The following is an 18,588-nucleotide window of genomic DNA, read 5'->3' as shown; positions in this document are numbered from 1 at the left end:
GTATACCACCAACAGTACTATTTGGACACCATGTTTCAAGCACAACTTCATGGTGTTCTCATATAGTTGAAAGGTTCACTTGTGTAACAAAGAACTTAAATTGCTTTCGTAACATTAAGCTGATCTGTTACAAACTAATGCTTTGGTATGTCCTGAAATACTTCAAAAATTATCACAACTGAGCACCTAACCAAATGGTAAGTTAATTATTTTGAAGTCTCTGGTTGTTATGCAGTGTTCCATGCTGTCACTGTTCATATAAATTCTAATCTTATGCCAGAGGCTGTTTCAATTTACACTAGATGCATAAACTAATTTAAAGGAGGGGGAAATAGACAGGAAAGTTTGCCTCTAGAAGGTCAACTCTGTTGCCGAGTTCACAGAGGCAGTAACTTCAGAAAGCTGTTAACCAATGCCTGCCACTTCTACCCAAATTTTTGAAATATCAAAGTTCATTTAAGAAGTGGTACTAAATCTATTTTATGCTGCTGTACCAAAGTAGGAAAGCTAACTGTGTTGCCTTAAGCCAGGGATAAATTAGGTGTTATTTTCCTTGCTGTTTTAGTTACCTTTAAGTTAATATTCCTTCATATTAAATCACTAAAATACATGTGTCTGTCAAAACCAAAAGATTTCTTTTGCCAAAAGCCTGTTTGGAGTCTTCTTGCTATCAAACTTTCCGTACTGCTGTTTTTCCAAGAATTAAACTTCTTATTTATAAGTAATAATTTATTTTTAGCTTTGTTTGTTTCTATTTCACACTAATAACAGAGAACCTTCCCTCCCAGAGAAAGAATGTCTTTTCAGCAGCTCAGCTAATTTCACAGCACTGTGGGTGATTAACAGCTTTCAGAGAGAGTTAATCATCTTCATAGACCCTCCTGCCCTTGCTGGAGACAGGTTAGAGAATTAGTTGAAGAAGGTGCTTCAGCATGATTATCCAATAATTTAAAAATACAAATAGCAAATGAAGCTTTCTGACTATTGGTAGAGACTACTATGACTTTATTTGTGACGAGCTTACAGCTGTCCGTGACAAACATATAGAGCTAGTTTACTAGTCTGTTGAGTGGTTTGTTGATTTCTTGATATGTAGGAAAATATCTTGTGACTAATGCATGGACAAGGATCAGAAAGAGCTACTTGTACGGTTTCTTTTTTTTGCATATTTCCTTGTTAGTTTTTCAGAATCATACTTTTGAAAAATTTAGTGCCAAAACCTTGTTAAAAGGTTTAACTTGCATATAAAACAAGTTGCAATGCCAAAGGTGGCAATCTAGAACTGCAGGCTTTGTCCCCCTTCCTTCCAAAACTGTTGTTGTTGGAGAAGCCAGTCTGTCTGGTCTCCTGCAACCACATACCCTTGTCCAAAAGGATTTCTGGGCAGTGCTGTGGAAAGGAAAGAAACAGAGAAAAGGAAATACTTTACAGGTTATGACATAGAGACATTAACTCCACTGGAAGACTATTATACGGTAGTGGTGTCAGTTTGGTGATAAAACAAGGCCTTTTCTTGCTCCTGTCTATATCCTGATTATTATAAACCTTGTGGGTTTACAACCTTCTGTGTTGTTGATGGACTCCCTGCTGACCTGTGTGTGATGATGGGTCTTCTGTCTTGCACCATCTTCCCTTAACAGGGAAGTATGTTGTAATATAATGTAATGTAAGTAAAAGATATATAATGTTTGAGATGTCAGGAAATATCTTTAAAAAAAAATGTAATTATTTCTTTTTGGTAAATGTGTTATCTTCAGAGGTTAAACAGATGTTAATACTTTTACAAGTAACAATTTCAGGAACTACTAAACTTCTGGAGGTTCAGAGGAGTTCTGGTGCTCTTAATTGTATTTCAAAACCATTTTTTAAAAACTGGAATTGTATGTAATTATTGCCCACATGGGTTGTGGAATCTCCTTCTCTGGAGACATTCAGAACCCATCCGGGTGAGTTCCTGTGTAACCTATTTCAGGAGGTCCTGCTCTGGCAGGGGGTTTGGACTGGATGATCTTTTGAGGTCCCTTCCAACCCTTAAGATTCTGTGATTCTATGATAAGACCTACAGGATATGTCATGCCCTTACATTTTTTTGCATTGTGTAGCATCTAAACTTAGAGGACTTCACATGAGCAGCATCACAAGATAGTTTACTAGGAAAGACTGAAAGTGCCTACCTTGCTTGGATTTTAATAAAATCACCAGCTAAGAAGTGGATCTAAAAGGACTTTGTCTTACTCTTTGATAGGTTTCTGTCAACTATAAGACTGATACACACTTTTTCAGGAGACTTTTTAGTCTTTCAGTGATGTATTTGGATTTCTATGATGGTTTTTGTCTTGTTACTTGTGTTGAAAACGTAGTGTGTATTTTTAAGAAGTCTATGGGTAAGTTTCATTTTAGAAGCTTTACTCCATATTAGCTGTAACCAAAGGCCTTTACTTTCAAGCTCACTAAGATCTAGTTCTATAATAAGATATTAAATTGGTTTAGTTTTAATTTAAAATGTTGTATGTAGCCTTGGGTAATCAAAAACATTTATTGAAATCTGGTGATTTTTAAATGTATTGTGCTGGAGTTGCCTCTGCTGCTCATGAAAAACTGTGTAATAGTCATTTGTCACATAGGGTGTTGACACAAACACGGATGAATTCAATTCAGATGCTGAGGCTGTTGCAAAACCCAGCTGCTGACTCTACTCTCCTTTCCAGAAGTTCCCGTCTCTGTGGCAGGGATTGCTGACCCATGAAGCAATTCTTTAACAGCCACAGTTTGTAGCCTGATTTATTCAAGTAAACCAATGGTGAATTAAAGTTGTTTTAATGCATGGGGTTGGCAACTCTTAACAGCTTAGGAGCTGCTTCCTGAGTAAATCATCAGGGCTTAGTATAGTAGCAGCAGTCTTTGGAGAAGAGTATATGCCTGGTAAGATGTTTAAGCTGCCTATATTGATGGATAAATGTTCTCTGCTAATTCACAGATAATTTGAGAAAGAATCTTTGCAGGGGTCTGACAGCAGTTGGGAGGAGCTGCAGACAACTGATGGCAAGACAAATTTCCTATGGCTCCGAACTAAAGCAATTTTCTCCAAGAGCTTTGATGGTTAATTACATCTAGAGAAAAGACAACAAGAAACATTAGGACAGATGCTCTTCTTTGGGTTTTCCATTTCACTGATGGGAAGTAGACCAACTCTTAATCACCTTCTTTTTTTTAAGAAGGTACATGGGGAACACAGGAATAGGAGCCAAGAATTGTATTGACTGGGGATGATGCTGTTGAACAAATCACTTATGTTAATTGGGGAGCTATTCTAACAAGGCTACCAGGTAGGCTGCTTGTAGGGAAGAAAGAAAATGGTCTTGGTTTTGAGTGGTGGTGGTGTTTGGGAAGGCTACCAATTTTCTTGGGTTTCCCTTCCTTCCCTTTTAGGACAATGCCTTGCTGAACTCACAAGATAACTCTGAGGACTATGGACTTGGTTTATTTCTCACTTCAGTCGGGAAAGCTAACATTGATAGCAGTTGGTGAAAGAGGCAGCCTTATTTTCATAGGTTGGTATGTTGAATAATCTCAAATGGAGGCTTTTTGTTTATTTGTATTTAGATAACTACTGGGTAAACTTTAGATTTTAGCCTTTGAAACAGAATTGTTTTCCCAAGAAGTGGCCCAAATAGCAGAACTTAATCTGGTTTTGTTTTTGGCTATGCCTTTATAGCCTTTCTTTGGAGTCTAGACAGGTAAACATAAAATACAGCAATCTTGTTTCTAATAAACTTGTGAACCAGATGCTTCTCTCGCCTTTTTTCTTTTCTACCAGGATTGAATTCATTGCACTACAGCAACCATAAAGTCATTACATTGCATTTAAAAGAAAATGCAGAAAGGGATAACCTTTCCTACAACTCTGTACTGTTTGTATTTCTAAGTCTTATCACTATCTTTAGGCAAAAGCCTGTTTAATCCTTAAATGTTTGTACATATAGTATCTGTTCAGAATTGTCTATTGTTAGCTGTCAGTGTTTTCATTGATTTTGGTCCTGCTTCTCTCCACAATGCCTCCTATTTGCCCCTTGGATCTTCATTGTACAGGGTAGCTGTTATCTTCCCTGCTGATAGCATATCACCAATGGTACCAGTTAAGAACTGAAAACACTTCCAGCATAATGGAAAGTTCCACTTTCAACAGAATGACTCATTAATTGATTAACCCCTGGGATAGTCTGCCTATGATGGAAAGGCTTCCTGTGCCAACTTAAGAAAAAGTTGCAGGAAGATACTATTATATAGCAAAGGAAAAATTGCGAAGAACTTTATCTGCCTTATACAAATTATGTTTTCTAATAATATTCATCTGCCTGAAACAAGTGCTTGGAAACTAACTGAAAAGTAGATACTCTGGAAAGCATTGTTTCCTCTGATTTAACATTTTCTTTTACTATAGAAGCAAAAATACAGCTGCTGTTAAAAACATGAGTAGAGTGGATTTGTGATGGGAGTGTGCAGAGGCAAGTGGAACTGGATGCAGTAAAAATCTCTTCCTCACAAAAGGCCACAGGCTTTTGACCGTAAATAACATCAGTGCTCAAATGTAGCTACCAAGTGGCTACTTTGGAGGGAAGGAAGACAATGGGCTTCATTTTGGAAGATGGCAGCTGTTGGGAGTGCCGTTGAGACCATGAAGAAACAAGGATTGACTGTCATGCAGAGGATTCTTCATGTGCCTGCCAGGAATCACTAGAAGCAAGTAAGAGACTGGAGCATAGTTTCACAGTCAAAGCCTGACATGGATGGAGTGTCTAACTCATGGCTTCAGTGGACTTGTGCTGTGGACTGCAAGGAATCTTTTGATGCCTTCATAGTGCTAGGAGCATTATTTACTTTCAGGCAAGGAATCCTTGCCAGATCTGTAAAGGTTAGACTTGGTTTGTCTGTAGCAGACTTGAACCATGCAGAGTGGTTCTGTGTGTAAAGATCCATATGATGGGTGTAGATTTCTTCAGTGAAGATCTGTAAGAAGGCCTGGGAGCTAGAACAAAGCTCTAGAATTTTAGATTTAACTCCCAGTGGTCTGAGATGGAGAATAAGAGCTTTTGCTGCAAAATCCTTCTCACTCCAAGACCGAAGCAATACAAGATTTGGGAAGATACTTTATTTAAGCTACAAGTGTTGTTTGGACTTCTGGCTAGTGGTCTGTTACTGTTTTGACATTTCAGACTTGACAACTGTTTACTAAAATACCGAAATGAAGATATTTTTACTCTCTGTTGGTGCTGCTTCATTGATTTCCCCTCAAAGGTACATGTGTGTGGGTGTGACTTCTGCTTTTTACTCCAGTGAGTGGCTGTTCACGCGACATACGAAAAGTTAGATGCACTTGTTACCTGGGGAGAAAAAATGGGTACTGAGCTGTGACAAATGTTGTAACCATGAAGCTGGAGTGCATGGTGCAGGAAGGAATATTGCTTTGTATAATAGATGATCTTGGAGAAAAACACTGATTGCATCCATGTTTCTTGTCAGGAAAGAAGTGTCACTAAAAGTGAATAGCACCATTAAAGACAAAACGATCTCTTTGAAGTCCTTCATTGCAGATGGGAGGTGGGATGCCACTGACCAGTACTGCCTTGCTCTATTACAACTAATTATATGTTAACTTTGACTATAGTGTGTATTTTTATCAATTGATGTGTGAGCTCTCTTCATTTGCCATGACCTTTTATTGGGTTAAACTTATTTTTTTCCTTCTTTGTTATAGAAGCTAAAAGCACAGTAACATAGGGACAAAGCTGGCAGTTTTGTATTGCAGACTCCTAGCAAAAAAGCAAAAGAATGGGGAAAACTCATTTTGTTATGAAAGTGAACATGTTCAGTAAAATACAGGTTCAAACCATGTCTTTGCTTGGGAAAGTTTATGGTCTAAATTTGATACAGAATTACAGCAAGCAAGCAGGGAACTGCCATATGGAGGAACAGCAGCTTTGCATTATTAAGATCATGCAGTTAACAGCTTAGTTTATGAATTTCAACTGAGCAGTGTCTGCAATTCAGCAGCAGAAAATGTGCTTCATGGAGAAGCTTGAGTGAGATAAGGATGGGTTTGAGTAGACATTACATATGCAAGAGGGAAGGGTTAGGAAAAGCTGCCCATAGAAGGGGGTGAGACATAAATCCAGCTGTAAACAAAACTAGTTTGTTACCTGAACCTGAAGTGACTGGTGGAACTGACTAAATCAGATTCTTTAAACATCTCACAAAACGAATGACCAGCCTAAGGAAGATCAAAATAACAATAACTTTTTGTTGGTTTTTTGTTTATTGGTTGGTTTTTTTTTTTAAAGTTAGATATGACTTTAATTGTCATCCTCAGTTCTTTTCACGCTGTAGAGTAGATCTCGGCAATACTCTAGCATGTTGCTCTATGTTCTGGCTTTCTGCCCCAAATTAATAAGTGTGAAAACAGAAATCATGCTGAATCTAAACTATCATGATATTTGTGGTATGTTGCCTCTCTATCAGTAGCTAGTCTCCTGCAGATTACAGAGATCTCTGGCCACTCGTAGCAGGGGGCTGCACCTGCTTTGGAGACTGTAGCTGTCAAATCTCAACACTTTTACATGCAGTTCATAATCAGGCCATTACCACCTTTGCTCTACAGCTGTAAGTGGCTGACACCCATTCAAGGGTGACCTGGAAAGCTTTATGAGAACAATTTAATAATCCATACAGGAGAAGCTAATAACAAGTATACTCAGCTTACAAGTCACAGAATGATGGTTTATGTTGGAAAAGACCTTCAAGGTGGTCAAGTCCCATCACTAACCTCACAGGGCCCACCACTAAACTCTATCCTTCAGCACCTCATCTTACTTGACTTTTAAATATCTCCAGGAATATTAAATATCATCTTTTAAATATTTCCAGGGACATAAGCTGGAACACAAAAAACCTTCTTTACTATAAGGGTGAGGGAGCCCTGGCACAGGCTGCCCAGGGAGGGTGTGGAGTCTACTTCTCTGGAGGTTTTCCAGACCTGCCTGGACTCATGCCTGTGTGACCTGATCAAGGTGAAGTTGCTTTAGCCGGAGGTTGGACTGGATGATCTCTAGAGGTCCCTTCCTACCCCTACCTGTCTGTGATTCTATGATGTTGCTACAGAGATCCCTTCTTAATTGACTGCTGAGGTTTTTTTTATATCAACTCTGTGATAAGTAGAGATTTGGCTCTGGTAATGGTAGGAGATAGCAGGCAGTAAACAGGGAAATCTAAAGAATTAAAAAGGGAAAGGAAAAATTGCAAAGTTGTTGGAAACTAAATGTCCAAAATAAAGGACTGGCTGCTTTTGTTTTATATAAAATAACTCTTCCTCACTGCAATAAATCATAGGTTGAAAAATGAGAATATCGCGTGGAAGAGAAAGAGAATGATGGGGGATAAATAATCAAGTGTACAGAAAGTAACCAATTAGCATCACACAAACCTGCTCTTTTAAAAAAGTATTATATTTGGTTCTCTGTTTATGTGTCCATAGAGGAGAGATCCCTGAAATTCCATTTCATTTGAAGAACTCGGCTAAAATGCTGTTGCTCTTGAGTCTCAGTACTTCAAATGAATCATCAGTATTGATACTTTTAATATTTCATGGGGTGAAACAAAGATAACATTCTATTAGATAAGTTCCTATGTCTCTTCTTCAGCTCTGCTGTGATATTGTTTACAAAATCACAAGCTGTTTTTTCATTGATTTGGAACATTTGTGAATGGCTCTTTCTCTAAGTAGAAAACAATTACAGGTTCTTCTGGTTTCATAGGTTTTTAATGCAGTCTGAGTCAAAGAAGTATGAAGAGGAGACGCCTTCTCTGTACTGGGGGCTGGATCCTGTATTTTCTGCATTTGCAAGACTCTATATTAAAGATATAAAAGAAATGAGAGAATCTAAACAAGTGCCAGGTATGTGCTTATATGTGTTTATTATGGTGCTCACAGAATGATAATTGATTTATGTTGGGCTTTTTATTGAGGGATTGCAGAGACATAAACACCAGTAAAGCAATTTTCTGTGCAGCCCTAAGAACAGCAAGTAGTATGGGAAATATATGTGAAAAAAAAGAAGGGGTTGTTCTAATGGCTTTTCCTTTCATGTATAGATACAGCACCACCTTTACACTAAGGTAATGTGTTGTCTCAATGTCATTGTGCTTGTTAAATTCTGATAAAGTTAATTCAATAATTGCTGTTCCTTTCTGGCCACATGTTATATCTTTCCACTATTTTGGCAACATTTGAGAAGGATTTTATGCCTCCTCTCTTTCTTGCAGAGTTTCAACAACTGATGACATTGCTGGGTGTACATGTTTAGCTTTTTCCTCTGGATATTTTTTATAAAATAGATAAAGATTTTGAGATTGTTTTGTCTGCTTAATTTCTAGGTATGGTAGGTGTGACATTCTTCATACATTTGAACAACTTTGTTGTAAATTCTAGCATCTGTTGAATCTTATACTATGTCTTTTATTTTCTTACTGTGTACTGTGTGCTTTGCAGTCTGGTTTCTGCTGGTTTTCAGCCAGTATCACCCACGTGTATACATTGTCTAAGGGTCTGACCTTGAATATCTATTTTCACTGCCATGACTTTATTGTATAGATTCCAATAGATTTTCCATTGTGGAAGGGTTAATTACTCCAAACTGAAGCTTGACAAGGTGCAAGATTGTCAGGGAAGAACCCAAAGAACTTAGAATTAATGAGGAAAAGCAGTGAACTCTAGGCAGAATATGTGATTTTTATTTGGTTTTGATGTTTTGTTTGGGATTTTTGCTCTTTCTTTCTCTACATAGACAAGGTACATCTGTTTGGCCCTCTGGATGGGCCTTGCCTTGTAGGTTTTGGTATTCTTATTTGTTTTTCTTTATGAGCAATGATAACAGCCATACTATTCTTGCAGAAGTGAAAAACTGGCGTGGTTTGTTGGGGTTTTTTCTCACAACCATTTTTATGTGTGTAGGGACTTCATAGACTTCCCAGTCTTTGAGATGAGAGACTTTTGTCTTAAACCCATTGCAAGAATTAGTCTGTTGTTGATGTTTGTACTAGTGTGAGTAGTACTATGAGGCCTTTTTTAAGCTTGCAGTCTTATAGTAGTAGTGGTGTAGCAAGTGCACGTGGTAAAAACAGTTCTTACTTCAATTAGACATTTTAATTATCTTCAAGCAAAAGGCAGAACAATGCCAGCAGAACAGGATTGTAGTTTGGACTTGGGCATTAGTACATATAAGTGCAAAAATATATTAAGAAGAATTAAACATCAACAAATATCAACAAACATTTTGCAAGAGCAGAAACAGTCCTACAAGTACAGTCCTGTTGTCTCTTTTTTGTAATCTCTGAATTACCTGAATTTCCCTTCTCACTTCCTTTCCTGTTCTTTAACTTAAATTGCCTTCTTCAGGAGCTCTTTCACTTTTTGCTAAGATGATCCTAAGGAAGTGGTATCTGTCATGTCAAGATATCAGCCTTTAAAACTAGTGCATGTGAGCTTTCTCCACTTCCTTTGCACCTGGCATTTTGCACAATGAATCTTGCTTGCAATCCTGTATCATTTTCTTATGAACTTTAGAAAGAAAAAAAAAATCATTTTATTCTTTACAGTTAATTTTCATAGAAGAAATATCCTGAGTTTTGTTCTTTCTCCTGGTGTTGTGTATATACCAAACTAGACAACTTTCAGAATGTTTTATTAATTGGAAACGAATGGCAGCACAACAGAAACCCTAAAAAAAACCCATATTTGGGGGAAGGAAGAAGGTAGGTGTCTGTTGTCAACGTTTCCTGCTTTTAATGGGTTTAAAGACCAGCTGAAGCCAAGTGTATGATTGGCTGTAAATTAGTCATTAAGTAATGGCAATTAAGAATGAGTGAGTGCAAAACAAAGAGGTGTAACTAGGAGGAATGGAAATAAACACACACTGAATATCAGGAAAAACATCCTTAAAAATGGCATCTGATAAACCATGCAGCACCCTTCCCAGGAAAAAGGTGGGATGCCCTTCATTGGAATTGTTTGTGTTCTGACTGTACAAGTTGCCAGGAATTTACTGTACGGAACGGTCTTGCATTGGCCCTGAGGAAATGGACTGAATGACCTAATAAGTTTTTTTTTCTTTTGATTTTTAAGCATTAGGATTTGATGCCACAGTGACTAATCCCTTAAAATAGCACAGAGGAAAGCAGTAAACCTGGCCAATTACTCTCCTGTTATAAGTGGTGACAAGAAGGCTGGAAAACCTCCCAGATAAAAACAGCAATTGCGTTGTCTTAGAGGCCTTGAAATGAGAGTGGGTGTCAAACTCGGTTGTAACACATAATCACATCATGGAAATGAGCTTTTCTCAGAGTTAACATGCACCACTGCATCGTGACAGCTTATCAACAAGCCAGAGAAGCTACAAATAGCATAAAAGGAGGTAATAATTACAGTGGCAAACAGCTCAGAGTTCAGTGATGCTGGTAGAGACATGACCAGAACTTGCCCTTGAGAGCTCTGTATCTAAAGCCCCCTACACGGCTGCTGTGGCTTCCTGTTGTGGTAACGGCATATTAATGTGTGTGTTATTTACTGGGTTACTAGGAGTTTGTCTGATTGTGCTTGCACATAACTTCAGATGTTTAGTATATTTTTATTGCTACCAGTATGAACATAATCTGAACAAAGACACTGGCAGGAGAAACAATTTACATCTTGAAGTCATCAAGTTTAACACCTTTTAATAGTATAAATGTAATTTCATCTTCCAAATTAATTGAAGTAACTTCTCAGAGAGTAAGGGTGGAGTTCTTTGTGAGCTTGTAGGGATGGAGACAACCAGTTTCATCTGGTCTCTGTCATTTGTCAAAACTGAGCTTACTAACTGGGAAATGAACATAATAACATGTTACTTGTTTGCACATTCAAGAGCTTGGAGCTGTGCTCCACTTACCCTGAAACTGACCCAGATCTTCTTTCATAGCGATTTTGTAAGGTTTAGTGAATAATGACACACACTGGGAGCATCTCCATTGAGAGTTTCTATAGAGGCATTTATTGGTGTCCTGGTAAATGAGAGAAAAGTGGATAAACCCACTAACCATTCTCTACACCAGACCTGACCAGTGACAGCAGGATTAGTCAACTCCAACTTGACAGTGACAGATGCATCTTGAAAACACTGCAGTGGATTTTTTGTGAGCAAAACTGCCATTTATGAGCTGCTTGCCTGATCATCAGTGATTTCTCCTAAAACTTTGGGGTTGTTGTCTTTCTTACACGAAGATGGTTACTTCCAGCCTCATTTAAGGCTGCTAGCTATGTAGGACAAGTTATTTTGGGATTTTGGTTTTGAATTTTTTTATTATACATAACATTTTTCCGACTCCCTTGCTACAGTGCTTCTCTTTCTCTTTGTAAGAATATGACTTGCCACAGTGTATGGAGCCAAATGTTTCCTTCTGACTCTCTTGAGTTACCTACTTTTCAGAAGACAGTTATTGAACATCCCAGATGGCATATTTCAGTAAGGCAGGGGTATTTGAAAACTGAAGAAAATACACTGACTGAAAACTTAGCCAGCCCAGGATATATCTGGAACTTATTGCCCTATAATCCTCCTGCTAGTGAACTGCAAGGCTTCAGTATATGTTTACATCGCTGTCTGTTAACAACATTTGTCACTTTCTTGAAAGAGACTCCAGCATGTGGCAACCTCAGTGCTGTCAAAGTCCACCAGTATCCGATTCCTCACTGTTTTCTGGACATGATTTTACATGTTGTTCAAGTAATCTTTATAGATGCACAAAAATAGCGTTAAAGGGATGTTTTTAGAACGTGTTATTTCAGAAACTGAAGTTCAGGATGCTGTCCATGATGATTGCATAGCGTACTCTGCAATCTTAAGATGGCTGTTTCTCTCCCCCTGCCCCCCCATGGCTCCTGTTCTTTTAGAAATGAAAGACAGAATTATGTTAGTTTTCCTTTTGGAGGCTCTGCCTTAATCAGGAACAGCTGCGTTGTGAGAAACTCAAACTGCTTCCATTGTGTTCTATTATTTATTCTGAAGCCTGGTGATGAAAAAAACTCAAAAAAACCCAAAACAAACGAGAGACCAAACCAAAATGAAATGACAAAACAACTAAAAAGACTGTAATGCCTGCAGCAAACAAACCGTTTTTCAGATCTAAGTGTGCGAGAAAACAAGAGGTTAATAAAACAAGCTTTTGATACATAAGTAGAGCTGATACTTCTTCCTTCCAACCTTCACGGTCCTCACTGATCCAGGGGATTTTTTCACATGACTAGGCATTGTATAATTTAAGAGATATAAAATATGTAAGAAAGTACATTTTTTTCCTGACCAATGTGACTATGTAGGATGTTGAAAGAGCTAGTTATACTTATCAGGAATGTTCTGTTCTGTGTCTAGGTGTATTCTTTTATAACGGACATCCGGTGAGACAGGTGGATGTTGTCGGGGTGGTGGTTCAAATGACAGAGAGAGAGGCCTTTTATAATTATGGAGGTAAGAAAAGTTTCTCTCTTTTTTTTTTCCTTGCACTTATCAGTTTTCTGATCTCAGTTACCGTTAGAACTTAAAGATTGCCTTATTTGTTTGTCTGTTCCTGAAACAACTGTGCTTTTGTCCTAATATAATGTATATCTTCAGCTCAGATTACTAGGCAAACTTAGGGGATATGCTGTTTATCTCCATTTCAAAAGCAGAGAAATAGTTAAAGCAGAGTAACTGATTTGTTTGGGGTCATCTAGCAAATGTTAATATTGGTTATTGCCTTGCCCCTGGACTCCACCATCTTCCTCATATACATATATATGCGATTCCTTTGGTCAGATATAAACAACCTTAACAATGGTTGCAAAAGGGAAGTCACTTCTTCCTTTTTTGAACCTTAGAAATGCCTTCTGCCTTTTTGTATGTTTTGTCGTATCTTGGAGCCAGCTTTTAATAGCAGTCAGGAGCTTGTTTATATTTAGATGCCTAACAGTCTTAGCAAATCTAACCCTAGCATCATAGTACCAGTCCTTGCCAACACCAGCTGGGAGTTGTCTCCTCCCTACTGCTTTTCCCAACGTTCAGACTATTTTATTAACACGGCAACATCTGATTGTCATTTTGTTCAGCTGACTTTTCATCTGGAGAAAAAGCAGAGTGGAGTAGTGGTGATGTGGCAACTTTCAAAAGGCGTGGGGGAGGTCATCTCACAATAGGAAGGGGGAGCCAAATACATAGATCCTATCAATGCACTTGAAAGACTCCTGTCTGGTGTCTTCCTCTGCTATGGGTTTCCACCCAATGGAGGTAAGTCATGGAGCACCTCTTCTTACCCAATTCCCTCACTTATAAAATTGAGTCAGCAGCAATTCCCTGACTCAGAGGAGTATTGTGAAGATACAGTTGACAATTTAACCAGATACCAGCTTCCACAACACCTGCAGTTGCATCATACTGCTCCAGAGTAGCATTAACTGCTAGTGCATATAGCATACCCTGCACTGGGTGCAGCTGCTTAAATTTGACTCTGTGCTCCATAGAAATGTCCCTGTGAGTTTTTTAGAGTGGGTTTTTCTAGGTAATTTTTCTTTTAAGACTGATTTCTGAATGTTTGCTGTTATCCTGTCATTATGCTAAATAATTAGTTGACAGTAAATATTCTGAAGGGCAAGTTTCTCTGGCATTTGAAGTAGCACAGGCTAAACCAGCACCTAAGTTAAGAGGTGGAGATGGAATTGATGATGTTATGAAGTGTTGAAGTAGAAATTGAATGTCAGCTACTATTCTTTTATTGCACTAGTATGCAAATGCAGTTACTGCTTTATGACAACAGAGGAAGGCAGAACACAAATCACCAAGGTAAAACTGATGCTTTGGGCAAGAGTTTCCCATGATGCTTGTTGGAAATGTTTGCTTGGGGCAGGAAATGGAGGAACAGAAGTAAAATGAAACTGCATAGTGTTGGAATTAAGGCCTTAGCATTGGATCGGTTGACCTTTAAGTACAGCTCTCAGGGAGCCTGGCTTCCTGCTGTCCTTCCACTCCACTCCGTGTTCCAGCAGTTCCTGATTTGAGCTTTCAGGCTACCTGCCAGGGTGCCCCTCCCCAGCCTGCCCTCCACTTTAACGCTGGGTGACTCTGCCAGTGTGAAATTGTAACTTCTTAGACAGCTTCCTGCTTGTAACTTCTTGCCTCTCTCTGTTCAGCAGACTGTGGTTGGTGACTCACAGGGCAGGCGTTGCATCAGTTGGAGCACCGCATGCTGCTCAGTACTTGCTCACTTTCCATCTGCTTAAAAGTGACTTACAAAGCAATTCCTCTTTGTACTTCTCTGATAGTGAACTGAAATGTCTTTGTGTCACTGCTGCTGTCTCTTCACCCGTCTCCCTATTTCCTATCTATCTACCTCAGAATACACACTGCTCTTTTTTAAGAGAATCTTAGGTCCTCTGTGCTGAAAACCACACAGCTGGAACTGGTGACAAAAAATTGTAAAAGAGAGTGAATTGACTCTTTCCTGGATTAACAGAACCTAAGCCTCACAACAAAAAACATGCTGTGTAAAACCTGATTTTGACATTTTGATTGCTTATTGCTATTATTATGATCAATTAGGAGAATGATCTCTAATTCAAGTGTAACTTTGAACAAGCTTGTATTTTAGCTAATGCACCTTTTGGACCTCTTTATTTTCTTCTTTCCTTTTTAACAAACCCAAACACGACATGTGGTTTTTGTTATGCTCCAGAACTCTTTTGAAAGGTTGAAAGGCACTTGCCTTAAAAACAAATGAAAAAAATCTCATGGGGATCTCAGTAGGCTCTGTCAGGCCCTAGAAGAACCATACCTTTCTTGTTATAAAGAAATAAAAATTAACACAATTATCTCATTTGCCAGGTAGCTTTGAGTGCTACCCCTCCATGTAAGAGTCAAAAAAAACCCAAAACCCAAACAACATAACACAGAAAAAAATCCCAAAACCAAACCCACAAAAACACAAACAAACAAAAGTTTAAACCAAAGGAGATAAGGAAGGGCGGCACAGGGAGCACAGGAAGTTTGCAAAAGCTTGTAGACCCCTTGAGTGCATTTAAAATAGATTTAACATTCTCCTGTCTAATTTGAATACAATTGAAGAGTTCTCATTCATCTGTACTTAAGGAGGTTTTGTCTCTTTGCTCAAAGCTTTTATCTATGAGCTGGAAAAATTTTATTTCAGAGCCTTACTCTGCTACCGGATTCTCTGTGTGGTCAAGCACAGGTCAGTCTCCAGGACTCAGCTTCCAGCTGTGTTACATTGAAGAGGAGGAGTCTGGCCTCTTAATCTTTCAGTCTTGTTTTGTTTCTAAGCCCATCTTAGGAAGTGTGTGTGTCACAGATGTGCAACAGCGAGTCACAAGCTGGAACATCTAGAAGCTGCAGTAATGTAATAATGAAATGTGGTCTGCTCAGTTTCTTATTGCTGTTGCTGTCTTGCATGAATGGTTGGTATGGTATATGGGGGCTCTGACTCCCACTAAAATAGTTGGGGTTTTGCCTATACCATAGAGAAGATGCCTGCTAGATCCTTATCTATGCTCTGGTACAAAATTAAAGCTGCTGACATGTTTGCAGATATAGCAACTCAAAATGGGGACAGCAATGAGAAGAGCATACTTTTGTGATGGAATTTGGAATTTCCTGCATCTTAAAGATGCTGCATCTTTGATATTAGGAGTGTGCAGCTAAGCTACTGAAGAACAGGAAGGCAAGACAAGGATTTGAAATTGGACACCCCCAAATAGGGAGATTGATTCAAAACATGTGAGACAATGCAAAAGCATTTTGCTTTGATGCTATGGTTCCCAGAGGAAGTGACTGCAGGTACCAATCAGTACCTTCCTGGTAAACAGTGCTGTTACTTTTTTGTAGTCATGAATCTGGAACCTGCAGTTTTCTTCTCGTCCTTAAACCAATTAGTGAGGCGTGGAAGTTCACTCTTGGAGATGGCTACATTCAAGGAGCAAGGTGCTCAGAGTGTTACCTGGACGTGAAATAGGATCCTTGCTGTGATGTGACTTACTCTAGGTGGTCCTGCTCTGGCAGGGGAGTTTGGCCTAGATGATCTACTGAGGCCCCTTCCAGCTATTGAGATTCTGTGGTTCTGTTCCATTTAGTATCTTTTTCTTTAGAGTGTTTGTTGAATGTGCCATCTATACACAGTCTCTTGATCTGTAGAACAATTGATTCTTCTGATAGGGTTTTTTTGTTTGTTTGTTTTCTTTGGGGTTTGTTTTTCTGCTGTCTTTGACAATGCAGTGCCTGGGGCAAAAATCACAACATTTATTTTGCTTGGGTAGGAGCAAAACAGGAAAAGCAAGATGACTTCCATGCTCAGGAGGAAGGCTGTAAGGTTTTTCAGCCAAGGAAGTGGTTTGCGTGCCACCAGTATGTATACTTCAAACTGGGAATTCCTGGCCTAGAGCAGAATCACAAGCACGTGCTGTCCTCTCTCCTTCCTGGCTAGGGGAGCTGCCTTTCTGCTCTCTGGAACATCTTCTTGCACGGGAAAGGCTTGCAGGCTTTGTGGACAATATTAGAGCAGAAGGAAACCAACGCAGCTGGAGGTAGCAGTACTCCTTGTCTATTCACATGATTGTGCCCCCTCGATGTTTTTCTCACTGTTACAGTAATGCTGCTGTATTTTGTGCCTGTTTCCTGTTTAATTTGTCTGGCATTAGCTTTGAATACTGATACTTATTCTGACCTTGTCAAGGAGTTTAAAACCTTTTAGTGTCCAATACATGTACTGAAGCCTCATCATTTCAATTAGTGCTTGGTCTTCATTTGAGAATATACTTGTTACTTTGCTCATTATGCATGTAAGCATGATATCTTATGCTGAGCTACTTCCATGACAGAAACAACTGTGGAGATTGTATCATAGCTATAAGCAGGGGCTGAGCACCACTTTTCCCTTTCAGACTGGAATAAGATATCCTTGGCCGTCATCTCCCTACATATCTGTATATCTTCACTTCCTGGAACGTCACTACCTGCTTTCTTACTCTGTAATTCTTGCAATTTTTGTTTTTTTTACAGTGGATGATAGTACTGGAGTTATAAGTTGTGTCTGCTGGAAAAATCCTATGGTAGCAGAAACATCTTTATCAGGTAATTTATCAAATAAATAATTCCTCTTTTGACTGCACATTTTTACTCATGTCTGTCTTGGGTAATTTAGTAAATGATCAAACTTACAAAGATTTGAATTTGACTCTTCTTTAGTTTTAAACCATAACATACTACAGCCTGGGCCATTTAGGGAGTTTTAAATTACTTTTTGTATTGTGTCTAACTGATGCCAGTAATACCCTATGTTATGAGCTGTCATGCCTCTTCCTTATCTGAGTAATAGAGTATTTAAGTGACGTTGTTCAGAGGAACCTCCTCTTATGGGTTTTTTTGTGACTTCATCTAGTGAGGAACTAGATGGGAAATCTGTCCCATGCCACAACTTTTGTTTCCAAGGTGAATCCATTGACTAGCAACCTGGTATATCTTCCCTGTCTTTGTGATACACTGGTTTCAGGGCTCACCAACTCTGTTTTGTTTCCATTCATGTTCTCATCCCACTCAGGCATATGCTGACAGTGATGAGCTTGAAAGTAGCTTAAAACCCAGTTGAGGATGTCATCAGTCTTTACAATTTGTAGAAGTTCTGAATGCACAGGAATTATGCATTTGAAATTATTTTCTTTTTACACTTGTTGTAACAGAACAACTCACTAGTGTCTGGCTTTCTCTTTTTCTCCTACCATTTCACATAAATCAAAGTATTGAATACTTTCTACTTCAGATTTTCTTGAAAGCTCGTATAGTAGATTGACAACCCTGATAGGGAGCTGATCAAATCCTACTGAAATAAATGTTACTAATGTCATCTTGCCAGTGTTAGGATTACATAAGCATAGAATAGGGAAAAGAAAGCTTGATATCTAAGTTGAGAACTCTGTGGAACAAACCCATTTATACAGACAGATAATTCATATGTTCCTATGTGACCTGATCTAGGTTGACCTGCTATTGCAGGGGGATTGGACTATATGATCTCTAAAAGTCCCTTGCAATCCTATCATTCTATGATTTACTTATATCTAACAATGATATGACAAGTGATATAAGCAATCCCAACTGGAATCTGGAAGACAGCCCTCACTTCTGGAGAGGTGATGTTGTGGCACAGCTTTCCAAAAAAATAAGAAGGACCCACAATCAAATGAGTTTTTCATGAGGAAGTTAAATTCATTAAAAGCACTGCATGAAATACTGCTTGAAACAGAATGAGGCTCAAGAATGCTTGTTTCGGCCTTCTATTGTTATTTTACATGTACTTCAGAAGAACTTGAATGGATGCTATTAATGGAAATTAATTAATTTGTATCAGCTAAAGAAAGCAACTCCTTAGGGGCACAGAAAACTTTCTTCCAGACTTTTACAACTGAGATCAGGGATACTTGAATCATTAATCAGATTTTAAGTTATGTAGAATTTGTTCTTCTGCAGAGGT

General features: G+C 38.6%; 1 protein-coding gene across 4 annotated transcripts in view; it reads left to right on the top strand.

The window, feature by feature from the left end:
* STN1 (STN1 subunit of CST complex) overlaps positions 1 to 18,588 on the top strand; it is a 47,240-nt gene that overhangs the window by 9,187 nt on the left and 19,465 nt on the right. For 2 of the 4 annotated variants that reach the window (XM_062001808.1, XM_062001806.1), the window contains exons 2-4: positions 7,809 to 7,948; positions 12,456 to 12,551; positions 17,121 to 17,192. In XM_062001808.1, the coding sequence (XP_061857792.1) occupies positions 7,816 to 7,948; positions 12,456 to 12,551; positions 17,121 to 17,192 (301 nt within the window). In that variant the 5' untranslated portion in view covers positions 7,809 to 7,815. Of the gene's footprint in view, positions 1 to 3,429; positions 3,552 to 7,808; positions 7,949 to 10,336; positions 10,464 to 12,455; positions 12,552 to 17,120; positions 17,193 to 18,588 lie in introns of those variants that run through there. The other 2 variants (XM_062001807.1, XM_062001809.1) reach the window with 2 other exon arrangements.

Source organism: Colius striatus, chromosome 8, assembly GCF_028858725.1.
Source record: "Colius striatus isolate bColStr4 chromosome 8, bColStr4.1.hap1, whole genome shotgun sequence".
Classification (NCBI taxonomy): Eukaryota; Metazoa; Chordata; class Aves; order Coliiformes; family Coliidae; genus Colius; species Colius striatus.
Note: the sequence above shows the minus strand (reverse complement) of the source record. Positions and strands in the feature narration are given on the sequence as shown.